Genomic DNA, 19,219 nt, shown 5'->3' with positions numbered 1-19,219 from the left:
TTCAGTCCGTCCTATTTGTTTTCGATTTTGAGGGCCTTAACGATTACCAAATTGGCTGAAATTATGCAGAGATGATCTACACAATATTATCTAGATACTAGACGGTGGAGATGAGGAAATTCGATCGAAAAGTGGTGTAAAAATGGAAATCCGCACCAAAACTTTGGTGCGGACGTCCGCACCTGATCAGCTTTGTATATATATATATATCTGCTAAAACAATGTTCGTTTCAAAACTTCGTTTGTCTTGGTAAAAAATTTAACTGATAAAGTAATTCTAGGACTACCTTTCATTACTTTAATTTACCCTTTCAAAACTGAATATGATAGTATTATTACCTACCATTTTGATAAACCAGTTAAATTTATTTTCCTTTATATATATATATATATATATATATATGTACTTCTTGTCCATCAGTCATATATACTATTACAAGCTGATTGAATTGGGTAGAATTTCTAGCTAGCAGAGGAAAGATTAGGATCAAGAACAACTTAACAACCATCAACAAGAGAAAAAGGAAACTCGGGCTCCATACTCTCTACGAGCTACTCTACACACTCTTTGTTAATTTGCACAAATTCTCGCACTTATTGAAGTATGTATAGCGTATAGTAGTCACATAGATCGATATAGGAAGAAGCTAGCTCTGTCAAATATTGTCTCGACCATCTTTTGATTTGATTTCATATATATACTGTGATTAACTGACAGATTTAGGTAGCTTGATCTGTCAAGTTAATCGAGTTATGAAATTAGCATGAAGTTGCATACCGCTGCATGCCATAAGTTTCCTTGATTATGAACCGTGCCCTAGCCTATGAAAACATATGCAAGATGCAACTAATATTGAACTCGATTATAGCTATTCCAATTCATCCAATTCACCGGAACCCAGTTGTGACACCACTCTTATCCACTGCCGTATAAACCAAGGTGGTATGCGACGACGTCGTAGCACACCCACTACTCGTCACCTTCCTCCACCTTCATCCTCACCGAAATATTCACAATCCCATTCCTCAGACCTCTCTCGTCTCTCAGCCTGTAACTCAGAAAGTGTAAGTAGTTCTCAGGCACCCACCCGCCGATGAAGTCCGACACCGGAATGCTCGCCGCTCCGATGGTCCTCGCCCCATTCTGGCATTGCACTTCCACGATCAAATTCCTAGCCTGAGCAGGAAACTCCATCACTATCTTCTCATTCCACTTTGGCACTCCGCCTTCGCAGTCTGTCTGGCCCGTTCGATAACGCTTGGTGACGGCGAGGTTGGTCCGGACGGTGACGAAGGAGTTTTTCTTCAAGGGTTTGCGGTTGTATTGGAGATTCTCGGCGGAGAGAACGGTGATTTCCACCAATCGAGACGAGATTGCTGCCATTGCAGTATGTGAAAATAATGAAGTATTTGATGAAAGGGAAGGGATGAATTGCGTCTATTAAACTTACGAGAGCAAATCATATATAGGGTCGGATCGGAATGAGGAAGATGTAGAAAGAGAGAAAGACGTGTTTGATTCTACGTTGGAATCTTAAAGTTTATCCGAAATTCTAACCAAATGTCATTGAAGCTTCGACGAGGCATGATGGGGTTATTCTATGGAAAGGTATATATATATTCTTCTCTTGTTGGCAAGTGGTATTGAATATTTCAAAACGGGAAGATAGCGTAATTGAAGCTTGTAGATGAGGACATAGATTCATGTGGGTGGTAACTTAACCAATATTGGTGGTTAAGTATTGTAATGCGGCAATCACCCTATCGTTCACTCTTATTTTTACTGGTTAATTAGCTTGATTATATTTGATGCATTCATACTCGTGATGTCCTATTCACCAGAGAAAGAGCTATACTGCTTTTTCCAAACTGCGACCACTACTTAATGTGGCGTGTGGCGTGTTTTAAAACACTTGGAACAAATTAAACGTAAAAGAAGAACTCACTAGATTTGCCTTACCATGAGTGACATCTTTGGATTTCTTATATGCAAACGTCATCTCCCATTGTTATGAAACAACACTGAAAAACATATTTGGATCGCGGATGAGAAAATAGTTCTGTCGTCTTTTACTTATAGGAAGGAAATAGATTTTTTTTTTTTTTTTGTATCAGTTGAAGAATTAAAATGCTAGAACGGCTCTCTTACTTGTAAAAGAGAGACTACGCGGCCAGACGAAATGATACTTATTGGGCTTGATCATTCAACTATGCAACCATAAGACGTACGACGTCGTTTCATTAGGCGCCATGACCCCGTTGTAAACTTTTTTTCCTACACATTATCTGATATATCCAAACCAACCCAGTCTCTCTCTCTCAGCTTCAAAGCTCAAACAGCAAATGGCTTCGCCTTTGCCTTCATCTCTCTCTCACTTCTCACTCCTCTCCAAACCCGCCCCGCTCCCACACCAAAACCACCGCCTCCTCCTAGCCCCGACCCGACCCGGATCTTCCGGGCTCCAATGCCGCGCCGGAACCGGGTTCTTCAACCGCCTCGGCCGCCTCATCAAGGAGAAGGCCAAGAGCGACGTCGAGAAGCTCTTCTCCGGCTTCTCCAAGACCCGCGACAACCTCGCCGTCATCGACGAGCTCCTCCTCTACTGGAACCTCGCCGACACCGATCGAGTCCTCGACGAGCTCGAAGAGGTAAAACAGAATTTGAATTTGATTGAGGTTTGATTTCGGTAATTAGGGTTTTGAAACTAGAGCTGTTCCTTTCGGGTTTCAGGCTCTGCTGGTATCGGATTTCGGGCCGAAGATCACCATCAAGATTGTGGAGAGCTTGAGGGAGGACATTGTAGCTGGGAAGCTCAAGTCTGGAAGTGAAATTAAGGTACATATATATATCATTGATGATTGATTAGGATATTTGGGTTGCTAAAAATTACGAAACTATGGTGCCATAGATTGTTAAATACTTGTGTATGACTTAATGAGCAAGGAAATGAAGGGTTGGTTATTCTTTGGTGTGGAAGTAAAATGTAATGTGGTGATTGTAGGAGGCGTTGAAGAAGAATGTTCTCGATTTGTTGACTATAAAAGGGAAAACTGAGCTTCAGCTTGGATACAGGTCCTGGAAACTTTCTAAATTTGGAATTTTCCGTGTTTGAGATTGTTTTTCAGAGCCTGATTTTGATTTAGCTGGGAGTTGATGCTGGTTGTGTTTATATCGTGTCATCAGGAAACCGGCTGTGATTATGATTGTTGGGGTTAATGGAGGTGGGAAGACAACATCTCTTGGTAAGAATTGAACTGAACTTGTGTTAACAGTATTAAAGTCATTGTATTTTCTTAGTCATGTAAGTCTCTAGTTGGTTAGGCTCTTAGCTTATTTTGCCGCATATCAGCTAGGTAGTGGTCTTATAGTAATTCTGATAGTTAGATGTTTAGTATAAATATCTCGTTCTAATGTCATTGTAGTTAGTTCAGCTAATTCTACACAGTAATACAAGTGAGGGTTTCTATTTCTTCTTTGGTTTGTTACAGTTTTCTCTAAGCTTTCTCTCTAAGCTTTCAGTATGAAGTAGTCTGTTCTAGGAGACAAATTGATTGATAGAACTTACAACAGCGGAGAGCTAAACATAAGATTAAGGAACTTCAGTTCAAACTTTATAGTGGCATATGCATTAAATAAATAACATCAGAGACTTAAATATATGTTTTAGCTATTGTTATTTGGCTTTACAAATGGTTGATAATGGATAATGATCTTATAAACTATCCTCACTCAGGAAAGCTGGCTTATAGATTGAAGAATGAAGGGGCAAAGGTGAGATATTTTCATCTTTTCATTTTCCCTTCTTTAATGACTTGGTGTGCAGTATATGAGGAAGACTGGTTACATACACGTATGGTCTGAATTGACTTGCTTGAAATTGTGCCAGGTATTGATGGCAGCAGGGGATACTTTTCGAGCTGCTGCCGGTGACCAGCTGGAGATATGGGCTGAGAGGACTGGCTGTGAGATAGTTGTGGCGGAAAAAGAGAAGGCCAAAGCAGCAACAGGTAGGCAGCTCGAATAGTAGACAGATCAACTTGCTTTCATTTGTTTTGTCCATAAGAATTCAATTGACATGGTGCAACTACTGACATATAGTCTTAAAGTGCTTTCTGAATAGTTATTTCTCAGGCTGTGAAGAGAGGGAAAGAACAAGGTTATGATATTGTCTTATGTGACACCTCCGGACGTAAGTTTGGGAATTTCCTTTCTTATAATGTACTGTTGTGAACTTAGCCGATTATTTTTGAGTGGGAGTATTAATTTATTTCTCGTTGCAGGTCTGCACACTAATTACAGCTTGATGGAAGAGTTGATTGCATGTAAGAAAGCTGTAGGAAAAGTCATGCCTGGTTCCCCTAATGTAAGCTCAGCTGTTTGAGAATTTCATCTTGTTTCTATTATCAAATTTAAAAGTGAACTTTCTGTTAAATAGAATAATTCTGCCCTAAGCTACATTATTTCATAATCTACATGCACCATCTGCAAGATAGCTTACCATATCTAGTATATTCTTTGTCACTGTAAATTTCAACTCTATGAGTAGCAGAAAATTCGATGACTTGAACAAAATTCGCCATGTATATGGGATTTTAGTATTTCTATTTGCATACTGAAACATTTCTCTATGTGCTTAACAGTATGTGTTTTTGACATGTGTTTTTGACATAAACAGGAGATCCTACAAGTTCTGGATGGGACCACTGGTTTAAACATGCTTCCCCAAGCAAGAGAATTCAATGAAGTAATGTTCTTATCCTTGGTTTTCTCATTTACTTCCTCGCTATAATGTTTGTATCAAATGCTTACTTTATCACTTTATGTGTTCCGGGTGTAAAATATTATTCTTCTCATATCTCTTTTTACTACACAATAATTTGTTAATGTGTGGATTTTTAACATATAATATGGCAGATTGTTGGGATAACTGGTTTGATTTTGACAAAACTCGATGGTTCTGCTAGAGGTGGCTGTGTGGTATGTTCACATCATCTCTCCCATTTCATCTGTCAGCACTCTTATGGATCTTTCAGAGCTTTAACTAATTCTAAGATTGTGTCTTCTTTTAGGTTAGTGTGGTAAATGAGCTTGGCATTCCTGTAAAGTTTGTGGGAGTTGGTGAAAGTGTAGAAGACCTACAACCCTTTGATGCAGAGGCTTTTGTGAATGCCATATTTTCATAGTCCTAGGGGTGGTGTGTCGTAGTTCCATTCCCAATGGAAGAGGTAGTGTAAAATTAGCAGAAGAAAGAAATCAGTGTAGGCTGGAGGCACAATAAGTTACTTAAAAATGCACCAGGAAACAAAGTGTAAGACTTGCAGCATACTTAATGTCCTAGGTGATTACTGCTGTGCAGGGTTGAGGTGAGAGTATAGGTTCTATACGTTTGGAGCTCATTGAGATCATGATAGCAAGGGGTCGACAATGACACTACAATTGATCATAGGGTGAACTGAAAACGTTATTCTTTTTGGCACCAAGATATCCATCTTGTCCCTCTGAATGTAATATCAGTAATTTACTGTATCTTTGTTTCTGACGCCTAAAGAGTTAATGTACTTTCAGTCGGGAAATTGGTTCTTTTCACCGAATGGTTTTTATTTTTATTTTTTACATATTGTGTGGAGGTGTTTATAGTGATAACGCCTTGACCGCAGCTGTTTTGTTTCAAGGGATTGCAGACTCTGGAGGAGGATGGTTTCCAGGAAATATTGGGCAGTTTGTTTTCTTGAGCTTTGAACTCAGTTACTAGCTGTCTATAATTCTTTGTCTCTTCGCTACAGATCCATCCACTTTGATACAGAGATCACTGTGAACGAAAATTAGCCACTGCCAAAACACACAACTTTGGAGGGGAAATAGGCTAGCATTACTTGTACACAAAATGATAAAAAAGGAAGTTAAGGAAACATGTTATTAAAGATTCAGTGGAGGGGAAATACAATGCGAGTTCAAGGCTTGTAATCCCTTGTCTATTTAAAACTGAAACTTGAAGTTGATCATATTTCAAGCTAATTGACATTTTGATCATATTATTTATATGAAACAAAGTTGTATAGCGGCAATATTACATTGAGGTTGAGTTGTTCTGGACTTTCGGCTGGTTACATATCCCGAACAAGTTACAAGAGTTGAGATGGAGGGATACTATATGGTCAAGTTAGTGGAGTGTTAGAACATGTGAATTAACCGTCCCTGTGTGCTAAACGATTATGACAATATGGAAATTATAGGTAGCGGACAAGAATTTCCTACTCTCTTTCCTACTACTAGAATCAGTTACGGATCTGTCACTGTAAACGATATCCATGAGCCAATATGGCCCAACCCCTAACCAAGAAAAGCGCCCCTCCTGTCGAGCTATAAACTTCACAACCGTGTGAGCTGCACAATTAGCCTCTCTTGTTACATAGACAATACCAAACAGATCAATGGTACAAACAGACCAATGGTACAAACTACAAAGCAACAGCCTTATCCTTTCCACTAAAACTCCCTCTTCAACATAACACTCCCCATTGCTGTTCACAAGCCTTGCTGCATCCATAGAATCAGATTCAACCTCCTCCAACAACAAGTTATTGTGCACAGCAGTTTCTAAACCCAAAATGATTGCCTTCATTTCAGCTGCACAAAAAATCGATACTTCATATCGTATCAGTAGAATTGTATATAGAAGAAAGAATCACATTCACAAAAATATAAAAGCTCTACATAATGAAAAAGAAAAGGAAAATATCCAATTTGATATCTTAGATATTGTTTAATGCAATTTGTCAATGAGTGCGGCTATTGACACCTCCAAATTTGCTCAATATACCTCTCATTCTCTCTACACCTCAACTTTACTTTTAAATACAAGTATTTGCTCATTAGACTTTATTTCAAATTCCTAAAATAGCCTTGTTTATGTAATTCACACACACATATATATTACTCATTACACCTCTTATTCACTCATTATACCTCCAATTCTTTTTTTCTTTTTTCTTTTTGCATGCGAACATCCATTCCCGACTTCCATTCTTTAATTTTTTTTCTTTTTTCTTTTTAACACAAACCTCCATTCCCGACCTTGATTTCTTGATTTTCTTTATTTTTTTTGTATTTTTTTTATTTTGCATAAAATGTCATTAGACATTCATTTTTTGATCAAATTGTAAGAAATAATTTTCAATGACATCAATTTTTGAGAAAAAGTTCATTCAAATCATGAAGAATACTATTCTCTTAAAAAAAAAATTTTAAGAAAGGATTGTGTCTCAAATTTTATTTATCGATCATCAAAAGAATGTTCTTCCATGAACTATTCTATACTTTTGTTACTTTCTATTTTATATATACTATTTTTTGTTGTAAGTTTATATTTTTTTGTTTTTATACCTCATGATGATAAATTATTTTAATAATTGATAGATCATAATTTTGTAAAATATTATGATACTTATTTATTTATTTATTTTTAAATTAATTGATAGATCATAATTTTTGTAAAAATATTTTTTCACTTTGTATATGCATGTGACATGTATGATAATATAAATATATAAATGCTTTAATAAGTATGTGGTAAAACTAGAAAATAAAAATCAATAAGAAAAATAATAAAATGCAATCCATTATTATTGAATTAGAAAGTTTAAAGAGAATAAATGTAATATTACTTTTGTTTAATTAGTGTCTTTAATAGTCATTGTGTAAGAGGATAAATATGTCATTTAATAATTTATAATTGAGTGAGGTCAAGTGAACAAATTTGGAGAGACAAATGAACAAGAATAAAAATCACAAAAAAATGCACCTAAACTCTAAACCCTAAGGCGGCCGCCGTGTGCACCACCACCAATTTCAAACCTCCACGGAGCTGGTGGCAAGCAGTTTTGCTCTCTGTTTCACCATGCTTGAAGGAAACATCTTACTATGGAATCGCAGAGGTATTGTGAACTTGGAAACGCAATGCGCCCTCGTCAATATAGTCCAAGCCAAGCGACCTAGCATCATCTTCCTCTCGGAAACCTTAGCACAGGAGGCACATATAGAAAGTCTTAAGCGCATATTAGGGTTTCAGGATTCCCTCTGTATTGATCATGGCAGGGAGTCACAGGGGTTAGCTCTCTTATGGAACTCAGATACGCATGTGAAGCTGCGGACGTACTCGGCACACCATATTGATGTCGAGGTAGGCAAAGATGGAATGGATCCATGGCGTTTTACTGGTATTTATGGTTTTGCCGGAAAGGATGTTCGTAACTGTACATGGGATCTCATCGAAGCCTTAGCTTTGCAACAATGTAATCTTGCCTGGATGATGGCAGGAGACTTTAATGAGATTATGAGCAATGCGGACAAGTCTGGAGGTCCTCCAAGAGCTTCGGGTGGAATCACAAAATTTCGCAATACCATGACGAGGTGTGGTCTCATGGATATGGGGTTTGTAGGTAGCAGATTTACTTGGTCGAACAAATTCACTAAGGAAAGACTAGACATAGGTTTTCAATCCCCTCTATGGCGCAGTCGCTTTCCTTATAGTAGAGTTGTTGCATTAAACCCTAGTGATTTTGATCATAACCCTATTTTGGTGGAAGTTAGATCGGATTGTAGACTTCCAAACTCGGTCTGCATAAGGTTCCGTTTTGAGGAAGGATGGTCTGGTTATGTAGAAGCAGAATCTATCATTAGATAAGCGTGGGCGCAACCGACTACTGGGAACATGCTTGGTCAAATTGCTTACAAGATTCGGACTGCAGGAAGTAAACTTATGGAATGGCATAAAACTGACTTCAACAAACAAAGAAAGGAAGCAAAAATTATTGAAGAGAAGTTAAACGATTTGATGAGACAACCATATTCTCCACACCAGTATGAAGAGTAGAAGCAACTTCACATTCAGCTTAGTTAGATCCTGGCTGCGCAAGAAAAATATTGGAGGCAACGATCGCGTATTACCTGGCTCAAAGATGGAGATCGTAACTCTGCGTTCTTTCATAGACGAGCATGTAACAGGAAAAGCAAGAACACCATCAAAGGTATGATTGATGAATCAGGCAACTGGACAACAAATCCGGAGGACATTGAGAGAATTATTATGCAATACCTTGGTACTATCTTTAGTACTGAGCAGGTTGATGCCACTGCTTTACAAGAGATTCTAGATGTCACACCTTCTAGGGTGACGCCAGAGATGAATGCTATGCTTCTTATGCCGTATACAGATGAGGAAATCAGACAAACGGTTTTCCAAATGCATCCTTCCAAAAGTCCAGGTCCTGATGGTATGACTCCTTTCTTCTTTCAGAGATACTGGAAAACTGTCTCTAATGATTTTTGTCATGCAGTACGAAACCTTTTAAAGAATGGAGAGATATGGGTGGAATCAAACCATACACATATCTGCTTAATTCCAAAAATTGATGATCCGAAAGACCCTACTCACTTCCGTCCTATAGCATTATGCAATGTCATTTGCCGATCGAGTTGCATCTAAAACCCTCACCAACATGTTAAAATTATGCTTGCCAGATATCATCTCTCCACTACAAAGTGCATATGTGCCAGGGCGTTTGATTTTGGATAACACACTCGTGGCCAATGAGGCTGCGCATTTTATGCACAAGCTTCGACATCAGTAACAAGGTTTTTTCTCGATGAAGCTGGATATAAGTAAAGCATATGACAGGCTTGAATGGCCCTTTTTGCAAGCCATATTAGCCAAGTTAGGTTTTGCTGCCCAATGGATTCGTATTGTCATGCTATGCATCCAGACCGTTTCCTATTATATTCTAGTGCAAGGTGAAGAAACTGCTCACATCAAGCCTACAAGAGGCATCAGACAAGGAGACCATCTCTCTCCATATCTATTTATTCTATGTAGTGAGGGTTTGTCATCACTAATCTCTCATTCGGTTAGCAATGGCATTGTTCAAGGCATCACTATGTGCCCCCAAGCTCCTACTCTTCATCATCTTTTCTTTGCAGATGACAGCTCATCTATGGTGTTGCAGAAAGAACTGAGTGTCTCAACTTCAAAAGAATTCTAAACGTCTATGAACAAGCTTCAGGACAGAAAATAAATTACACCAAATCTAGTGTGGTGTTTAGTAACAATGTGTAGGAGCAGCAAAAAGCCGAACTAGCAGATATCTTGGAAGTTCAGTGTGCAAGTGAGCATGATAAGTACTTGGGACTTCCAATGAAAGTTGGTCGTTCCAAAACAGCCATTTTTGCTTACATCAAACAAAAACTGGAGAAAAAGCTCTTGGGATGGGAAGCAACTATATTAAGTTCAGCCGGGAAAGAGGTACTCATTAAAGCTATTGCCCAGACTATGCCATTATATACTATGAATTGTTATCTCCTTCCAAAAGGCTTTGTGATGACATTCACCAATTATGTGCTTCTTTTTTCTGGGGAGACACTATGGACAAGAAAAAGATCCACTGGAGAAGTTGGGAACGGCTTTGTCTCACCAAACATAAGGGTGGTTTGGGTTTTAAGAATCTCCATGCTTATAATTTGGCCATGCTGGCCAAGCAAGGCTGGAGACTTATTAAAAATCCTAACACTCTTATTGCAAGATTATATAAAGCCAAGTATCACCCCCATTGTTCTTTTCTGAATGCAGAACTTGGAGATCTCCTTCTTTCTCTTGGAGAAGTATTATTGCAAGCAAACCAGTTTTACAAGGTGACATTCAGTGGCGAGTTGGAGACGGTTCTAACATTAATATTTGGTCACAGAGCTGGATACCAGAATGTCCTAAATACTTAATTCAGAAACCTCCAAATTGTCCACTGGAAAGAGTCAGTGAGCTCATCGATGGTGATACAAAACAATGGAATTCATGCTTAGTTCAGTAGTATTTTCTTCCGGCTGTGGCTAATAAAATTCTAAGCATTTCACTCGGTCAACGTCCCAAACAAGACTATCAGCTGGAGTATGGAGAAGAGGGGAGACTACTCAGTTAAAACAGCGTACTGGTTGGCGCGTGAGTCTGTTATGGGAAATGCTTTAGCCTCATCTTCACATGGAGATCCCTGTAAAGAGCTATGGAAAAGAATTTGGAAGGCATGCGTACCACATAAAGTTCAAACCACTATCTGGAGAGCTTGTGGTGGTATATTGCCTACTGCAAAGAAAGGGTTTCACCGGGGACTTGAGCTGTATCCTGTGTCCTCACAGGTTTGAAACCATACTACACACCCTTTGTCTATGCCCTTATGTTAAATAAGCTCTTTCAGTGGCCTCTTTTAATTTTGGTGACTTTCCACACCAACATACAGACTTCAAATGGTGGATGATTGAGAGAGCTCTTCCCTTGCCTCAACTTGCTTTTGAAAAACTTCTTATAATTCTAGCTGCTATCTGGAGGAATAGGAATGATGTCCTATGGAATGAGAAATCTCAGGCCCCTGCTCAAATTGTTTTAAGCTCTCTTTCATGGCTACAAGAGTTTCAAGTTGTTCGGAAACCCTCAACTACAAAATTAGCAGTGCAACAAAGATCCTGGAAGCCACCAAAACATGGTTTTGTTAAATTAAATGTGGATGGCAGCTATATTGCACAGAAAACAACTGGAGGTACTGGAGGTGTAGTAAGGGATGATCAAGGTAAATTTATTGCAGCTTTTGCAAAACCAATTTTGTATGTGGTATCAGCAAAGCAAGTTGAGCTTAGGGCCATTAAAGAGGGTTTACTCCTCCTAATTTCTTTGGGACAAATGGGACAAAAGAACATTCAGGTGGAATATGATTGCTCTGAAGCTGTAGCAGCAGTGAATTCGGTTCATCATGAAGGAATGATTGAGGCAGGACTCATTGACGACATCAAGGAACTTATGAAAGTTTTCTCTTCTGTCTAGATTACTTATTCTTCTAGAACTTGTAATTTTGTTGCTCATAGATTAGCTGCTCTTGCTTATGAGGATACACAATCGGGTCTTTGGTTGGGTAGGCCTCCTAATTCTATTTTAGATGCCTTATCTAGAGATTGTATGCAAGATGGTTAAACAACTATTTCTATCAATAAAATTGTCTTTTAGTTCAAAAAAAAATTTAGAAGTCTCAATAGCCGCACTCTTTGTTAATAAACTATAATAAATTTTCTAAAAGGAAGACTTCAATTATTGGACAAAAGTAGTGTTTATGTGCAAACTTTTAGACCAAAGACAATCCAATTTGATATCTTAGATATTGTTTAATGCAATTTATCAATAAAGACAAACAAAAAAAAAAATAACCCACAAAGTTGAAAGACCTCACTACTATAACTTAATCAGCTAACCACTACAACTTCATCATTTAAACGTACTGCACTGTGTTTGTTTTCATTCATCACACATAATAAACACATCGCTGGTTAGGTTTAAGCAACTCAAATGAAATGATCACTTCATCATCCAGTTTTTATGAGATATTGTTCTTTTGAGATAATCAAGTGGACTAAACTCCCTAATCTCAGAACTACGTGTATTTTGGACGTAAGACGTCCAAAATGCAAATCATCCTTAGGTTCTCAATATTTTGACTACTATCCTTTGCACCTCATTGACATCATGATTCAGAGAGGGAGAGAATACTTAATCTCTACCTGTAACTGTTTATATTTTAGTGACTAATAGCAATCAAGTCTGTTGTGATTGCTATCTTTGTGTCGGCCATACAAAATGCAAAGGAACTAGAAAATGAAAAACATGTTGATCTCAACTCCAATAATTTGCTGCCATTCTGCCAAAGAAGACTGTTCAAGCTGACATAGACGTTGCAGGGATAACTTTACGTGGTTATATCCAAGGATTAAAATATTGGCATCTATGTATCTATCGGTTATTTGAAAAATTGAAATATCGGATATATCGGGATTTTTGGAAGAATTTTTTTTCCTGAAATATTTAATTTATTGGATTTATATATAAATATTACAAACATCAACTTCATCTATATCCAGAATAAGAATCTATGTTGTTGATAAGACGCATGTTGGTCTACAAAAGTACAATAATCAGACTAAGACATATGACTCATACAGTACGAATTATAGTGTTAAATATGATAATCATATATGTCTTTGGAGCAGCCGACTGTTTCCCCTATAAGTGGATAGTAAGAATGAATCTAACTGGATGACTGATCATTGACTTTCATGCATTGATTATAGCCATATTGATTGTTGCTTTCTTAGGATTCATTTGAGGTTCTAGTCCCACTACCTAAACTAATAATATCAAAACTTAGCGCAACTGAAGCAATATCTTGATCATTATTTGGACCTCTAGTCCTCCTCTTATACATGGTATCCTCTTGTGCTCTATACTTAGTATTTTTATAGCCATGATCATGGGAGGCATGATCATAATTTTCTTCAGATGAAAAATTATTCAATCCACCAACTGTAGAAAATTGTCCATATACAAATCTAATATTTCCACCACCTTTTCCGCTTCCACCATCTTCATTATCATATTCTCAAGGGATAAGGATCCTCTCCTTGGCTGCCTTGTACTTGTTTATCCTTGACTTCAAATCACGTCCATTCATTCAATATCTAAAGGTCAGGAACATAACACCTCAGCAACAACCCACTAAAACTCATTAAATGAGTTATTTAATGACAAAACGCCGTTTAAGGACGAAAGAGTACCGAGGAAACACCATCTCTTTACCTCTTCTTGCCTCTTCCTCTCCAAAACACCTTTTCTAATTTCTATTATCTGAAGGAGTACCAGAGTAATCCGCTCTCACCACCAACAACCACAGCAGCTGCGCCGTGGTTCTTCTTGATCATCGTCTTCTTCAATTGATTGTCCGCTTTATTCTCCTGTCTTTTTCTTCCGTTTCATATTAGTTTCTTTTCGTCTCTATGAACTAAAATTAATCAAATTAGCTTCTTCAATGGCAAATAAGTTTTCCTAAAAGCTAAATTGATTGATCAACGCCACCCACCAGTTTGCAGCTCGGATTTGAATTTGTATTGATGTTGTTTTGTACAGATGTTCAAATCTACAAAATGATGAAATGGGTGAATATAAATTGGGAGGCTTTGATCAGATCTATAATGGGTTCTAAAATATGCACAGATAATCAATCATATGGTGATGACTGTATGTTGATCATAAAGATTCTTTGTAATCTGAAACATAGATTCACTTTTACTTTTGCTGCTTATCAACCAAATCATGAACAAGAAGATGAGATATAATTATGCAGTCCACCCAGTTGTCAAATTAAACCTATATAGTATCAGATTCTCGTTGGCAGTAATATACATCCTGAATTTAGTGGGTGGGTTAAATTTCTCTTAGTTACTCCTTGCCCAAATCCAATTCAAATCCAAATTAATATTGAATTGCCCAGAAACTGAAATCGGAAAAGTGATTAAATCCCAGAGGAGCCTTGTTTACTAGTGAGGGTGTGGGTTTAGATACATAAGTCTGACCTTCAAAAGCCTCAGACTTTTGGCGTGCAAGGGATGACGAATTAATCGGAGCTTCAGCCATATTACAGTTCCCAAATTCAGAGGATATATCATTAGCACTGGATGGATTCATGGTTTGATACGGCTTAGATTTATTTTCAGAAAAGTTGAAGAGGAAAGGGGAGATGAAGATATCTGACCGGGGTTCGCCGGAGTTCAACAAAGATGAATAGGAAGGATGAACTAATGAAGATGGAGGAGAACTCTCCTGTTCGTCGCCATGAGAGCTCACTCATCAAAACGAAGATGGAGGAGAAGAAAGAGTGTGCTTTTGAGATATAACGTTACGTTCTAAACAGCGTTTTGTCATTAAATAGCTCATTTAATGATTTTTAGTGGGTTGTTGCTGAGGTGTCATGTTTCTGATCTTTAGATATTGAATGAATGGACGTGATTTGAAGTCAAGGATAAACAAGTACAAGAGGCAGCCAAGGAGAGGATCCTTATCCATTCTCAAGACCACCACTCTTTGTTGGGATATATCTCGAGGAAATTACTTTTCTTCTGGAAATCACTCAAGACCCTCACTTTTCATTGGGATATACCTCGAGGGAATTACTTCTATCCTAGATATCACTCTAAACCCACACTTTTCATTGAGATATACCTTGAGAGAATTACTTCTATTCTAGATATGCCTCGAAGGAATTTCTCTTCCGGAAATCACTCAAGAGTCAAGACCCTCACTCTATTGGGATATACCTCGAGGGAATTACTTCTATCCTAGATATCACTCGAGACCCACACTCTTCATTGAGATATACCTCGAGAGAATTACTTCTCTTTCGGATATTATTTTAATTTTTTTTACATAGATTTTTTTAATATATCGGTGATATATCAGAAATATCATAAATATCAAAGATATTTGACGGTATCAGAGAAATATCGGGGAAATATCGTAGATACGGTAGAAGATAAGATATTGATTCCTATAGTATATCGGTCATTCAAAAAAATGAGATATCGGAGAATATTTCGGATATATCGCAGAAATTTTAATCCTTGGTTATATCTGACACACACAAACTTTATACGAACAGTCGAACACCAAGTTAATTACCGGTTGCTCTTGGGGACACAATGTTTCTGAGAAATTCACCATGCACAGAATACTTTTCCTTCTGAAAGTCTTTTTCTTTTCTTTTCTTTTCTTTTCTTTTCTTTTCTTTTCTTTTCTCTGTTCATTTTACGTTCTCTTCACTATATATGTGGGTGTCTCTGTGAGCTAATTTTCATGCCAGGTCTAATTTCAATAGCTACAACTACTACCAGTCCAAATTATTAGCATGACTGAAACTCAGCCAGCTGACCATGAAACAGAAAACCTCAGCAATGAGTGTAAAGAACTCATTCTTTCTCTCCCTAAAGAAAGAGGCTGGGTACCCCGTCACATATATCAATACCAATACCAAGGCTTCTGGTGCCCAACAGCCGACACATTCCAAGCCATTGTCAATTTCCAAAAGCACTTCCAAGCTAGGGATTCCGACATAGTTGTCGCCAGCTTACCCAAATCCGGCACCACATGGTTGAAAGCCTTGACTTTTGCTGTTGTCAATCGACACCGTTTCGAAGTAAAGAACCATCCCTTGCTCACTACCAACTCTCAAAAACTTGTGCCATTCTTGGACGTGGATCTCTATGCAAACAACAAGGTTCCTGATTTCTCATCCAATATTCATGAGCCAAGACTCTTTGCAACCCATATTCCTTTTCCTTCTTTGGGTACAATTAAAGAGTCCAACTGTAAGATTGTTTATGTTTGCAGAAACCCCTTCGACACATTTGTTTCTTATTGGCAATTCTTTAACAGAGCCAGGCCAGAATCGTTAGGTCCATTGTCCCTTGATGAGGCATTTGATAGGTATTGCCAAGGCACAGATGTGTATGGTCCATTTTGGAATACCAGTTTGGGTTACTGGAAAGAGAGCTTGAAGAGACCTAACAATGTGTTATTCTTCAAGTACGAGGAGATGAAGAATGATGTTGCATATCACTTGAAAACATTAGCCAAGTTCATAGACTACCCTTTCACTGAAGACGAGGAAAGAAACGGTCTGACTGAAGACATAGCAAAACTCTGCTCTTTTGAGACCATGAAGAAGTTGGAGATCAACAAAACCGGAGCATTTGTCATGAACATAGGGAACAAGTGTCTGTTCAGAAAAGCTGAGGTGGGAGATTGGGTTAACTATTTGACCCCTACGATGGAGGAGAGAATGTCCAAACTCATAGAAGAAAAGTTTGGTGGTTCAGGCTTGACTTTCAAACGATCCTATCAAGCAGAACAAGTTCGGGCACCAATATATTGATGAAACTCTGGTTTTCACTTTTCACCATTGATGATGGTATATGTTTCTGCTTTTCTATCTACTTTCTTGTTATGTGCTTTAGCATTTCAGTTCATAAATGCAGGGTTTCCTTTTTTAATCCTGAAGTTATCAGTGTAAGGTTTACGTTCTTGGACATGTAATATTTCATGTACAATTATGGAATTATATACATAAATATGGAAGGTATGTCGACAATGTGTAATTCCATAATATTTCCATCCAGAATAATTATAATTGTAATTCTTTTCGATAAAATGTTACGACAAATATGTAATTTCATAATATTTCCTTCCATTAGTATATAGTATATAAAAAAAAACTTAAATTCCCCATATATAATCCCAATTTACATCACTCTCCTTACACGGTGTACTAACCTGCGACCGGGAGTGGGCACTTTTTATAGTTTCCTTCTAAATCTTAAACTTGCTAGAGGAGCGGAATCCAGCCAACTCATGGACGACTTGGTCTGTATGGGTTGTGTGTATGTCCTTACAGTTTTATATATCTTTATTTGGTAAATAAATGAGTATATTAAACTAAAAAAGGGAGGCCAAACCCAGTACAACTGAAGCCAAAGACAAAAAAGTTACAAAACAACAGAAAGTAAGCTAACCAAAGGAAAACAAAACAAAACAAAACAAAACCTGAAAATGAACAAAGTAGGTAAGGTCGACTAAGAGGCGCATCTAAGTTCCATTTTTCAACAATATATTTATTAATACTATTGGAAAGTGCATCTTGTTATTCAATTAAAATTGATCTATGAGGATTCTGTATCATATTGTAATAGATTTGCTAGTTGTTGTTACCATATTAATCTCCTAACTTGTTGGAGAGTTTTGCTCTGTACAAGAAGCAGGAGGCTACGATGTGTATATATTCTTTTGCATATCAATGTAAAATTCCATTCTGCCATATTACTATTCTTTTCTATATGGTATCAGAGCGGTATATGCTCTTGGACCTGAATCACCAAAACTTTTTTGAGTTTTTGTCATGGCTTCAATTTCTTCCACCATCCATAAACTTCAAGCAATTGCCCCTCACCTTACTGCTGAACAATGCCTACAAATTATGACATTGGTCAAAAGTAAAGGTGTTTTTTCGTCTCAATAGCAAATAATGGTACAAGTTTACACATTCTTCTTCGAGTTTGTTACCGATTACTCCCAATCGTTGGGTAATTGACAGCGGAGCAACCCATCATATTACTTCTTCCTCTAATTTATTGATGAATATTGAGGAGAATCCTTCTTTGGCACCGGTCTCTTTACCTAGTGGAGCTAAGGCCAAAGTTACTGCGACTGGTTCAATTCAGTTAATGATTCATTCCGATTGAATAATGTTCTCTCTGTGCCAAGCTTTAGAGTTGATTTTATGTCTGTTAGCAAGACAATCGATGACTTAAATTGTTCAATGATTTTTTTCTCGTCTTGGTGTATTTTACAAGACTTGGCTACGAGGACGATGATTGGTGTGGGAAAGCGACGCGGCAATCTTTGTTACCTTGTGTCATTAATTGGCTTCAACTTCTCCTTCTTCCAACTTCGCTTGTAATCTAGTAATTTCTTCCGATCTTTGGCACCGTCTCTTAGGACACCCTTCTCCTGCTCGTCTACAATATTTAGCCAATAATAAGCTCAATTTTTCTTTTGATTCTAGTCATAGATGTGCCATTTGTCTATTGGCGAAACAAACTTGCCAACCTTTTCCTTTCAGTTCAATTTCTACTTCCAATTGTTTTTCTCTGATTCATTGCGACATTTGGGGTCGTTATAAAACTCCCTCTCATTCTGATGCTCACTATTTTTTGACCATTGTGGATGATTTTTCCCAGTTTACATGGATATTTTTAATGTGTCGCAAGAGTGAAACACAAACATTGCTTCGTCAGTTTTTCCAGTGTGTTCATACCCAATTTAATACCAAAGTCAAACAACTTCAATTGGACAATGGAGCCGAGTTTCTTTCATTACAAAATTTTTTTCTTGAACAAGTTCTTTTTCAACACTCTTGTGTTTACACACCCCAACAAAATGGTGTCGTCAAACGAAAGCATAGACACATTCTTGAAACAGCTCGTGCTCTATGTTTTCAATCTCATATTCTCATAAATTTTTGGGGAGAATGTGTTCTCACCGCAGCCTATACAATTAATCGTATTCCCACTTTGTTGCTTAATCGGAAGATACCCTTTGAAATCCTTTATAATAAGCCTCCTGATTATTCTCGTATGTGAGTTTTTAGGTGTGTCGCGCTTGCAACTTCGGTCAATTCTTCTTCCAAGTTTTCTCTTCGTGCTCATAAATGTATTTTTGTTGGCTATCCCCTGGGTCAGAAGGCCTACAAGCTTTACAACATTGAAACTATGAAGATCTTTAGTAATCGGGATGTTATATTTTTGGAAGAT

General features: G+C 37.7%; 3 protein-coding genes across 3 annotated transcripts; 2 read left to right on the top strand and 1 right to left on the bottom strand.

The window, feature by feature from the left end:
- Window positions 1-970: 970 nt before the first annotated feature.
- LOC101303945 (BON1-associated protein 2-like) lies at window positions 971-1,384 on the bottom strand. Its single transcript, XM_004308352.1, has one exon. The coding sequence runs from the start codon at window positions 1,382-1,384 to the stop codon at window positions 971-973; it is 414 nt and encodes a 137-aa protein (XP_004308400.1).
- Window positions 1,385-2,322: 938 nt separating this feature from the next.
- On the top strand, window positions 2,323-5,354 carry LOC101291173 (cell division protein FtsY homolog, chloroplastic-like). Its single transcript, XM_004306782.1, has 11 exons — window positions 2,323-2,649; window positions 2,732-2,836; window positions 3,003-3,073; window positions 3,185-3,243; window positions 3,735-3,772; window positions 3,888-4,008; window positions 4,122-4,190; window positions 4,282-4,364; window positions 4,677-4,745; window positions 4,916-4,978; window positions 5,071-5,354. The coding sequence occupies exons 1-11, from the start codon at window positions 2,344-2,346 to the stop codon at window positions 5,182-5,184; spliced, it is 1,098 nt and encodes a 365-aa protein (XP_004306830.1). The 5' UTR covers window positions 2,323-2,343; the 3' UTR covers window positions 5,185-5,354.
- Window positions 5,355-15,707: 10,353 nt separating this feature from the next.
- Window positions 15,708-16,877, top strand: LOC101290892 (cytosolic sulfotransferase 15-like). Its single transcript, XM_004306781.1, has one exon. It carries the CDS (start codon window positions 15,760-15,762, stop codon window positions 16,783-16,785), a length of 1,026 nt encoding a protein of 341 aa, XP_004306829.1. The 5' UTR covers window positions 15,708-15,759; the 3' UTR covers window positions 16,786-16,877.
- The last annotated feature ends 2,342 nt before the right edge of the window (window positions 16,878-19,219 follow it).

The sequence above is a fragment of the Fragaria vesca genome, linkage group LG7 (assembly GCF_000184155.1).
Source record: "Fragaria vesca subsp. vesca linkage group LG7, FraVesHawaii_1.0, whole genome shotgun sequence".
Lineage (NCBI taxonomy): Eukaryota > Viridiplantae > Streptophyta > Magnoliopsida > Rosales > Rosaceae > Fragaria > Fragaria vesca.
This window is presented reverse-complemented; position numbering and strand designations above follow the sequence as displayed.

Excerpts from the sequence above, each read along its gene's own strand:
- LOC101290892 (XM_004306781.1), top strand. The coding sequence starts at position 15,760 with ATGACTGAAACTCAGCCAGCTGACCATGAAACAGAAAACCTCAGCAAT.
- LOC101291173 (XM_004306782.1), top strand. The coding sequence starts at position 2,344 with ATGGCTTCGCCTTTGCCTTCATCTCTCTCTCACTTCTCACTCCTCTCC. Across the intron at positions 3,074-3,184 it reads GAGCTTCAGCTTGGATACAG|GAAACCGGCTGTGATTATGA; the intron begins GTCCTGGAAACT and ends TCGTGTCATCAG. Across the intron at positions 3,773-3,887 it reads TGAAGAATGAAGGGGCAAAG|GTATTGATGGCAGCAGGGGA; the intron begins GTGAGATATTTT and ends AAATTGTGCCAG.
- LOC101303945 (XM_004308352.1), bottom strand. The coding sequence starts at position 1,384 with ATGGCAGCAATCTCGTCTCGATTGGTGGAAATCACCGTTCTCTCCGCC.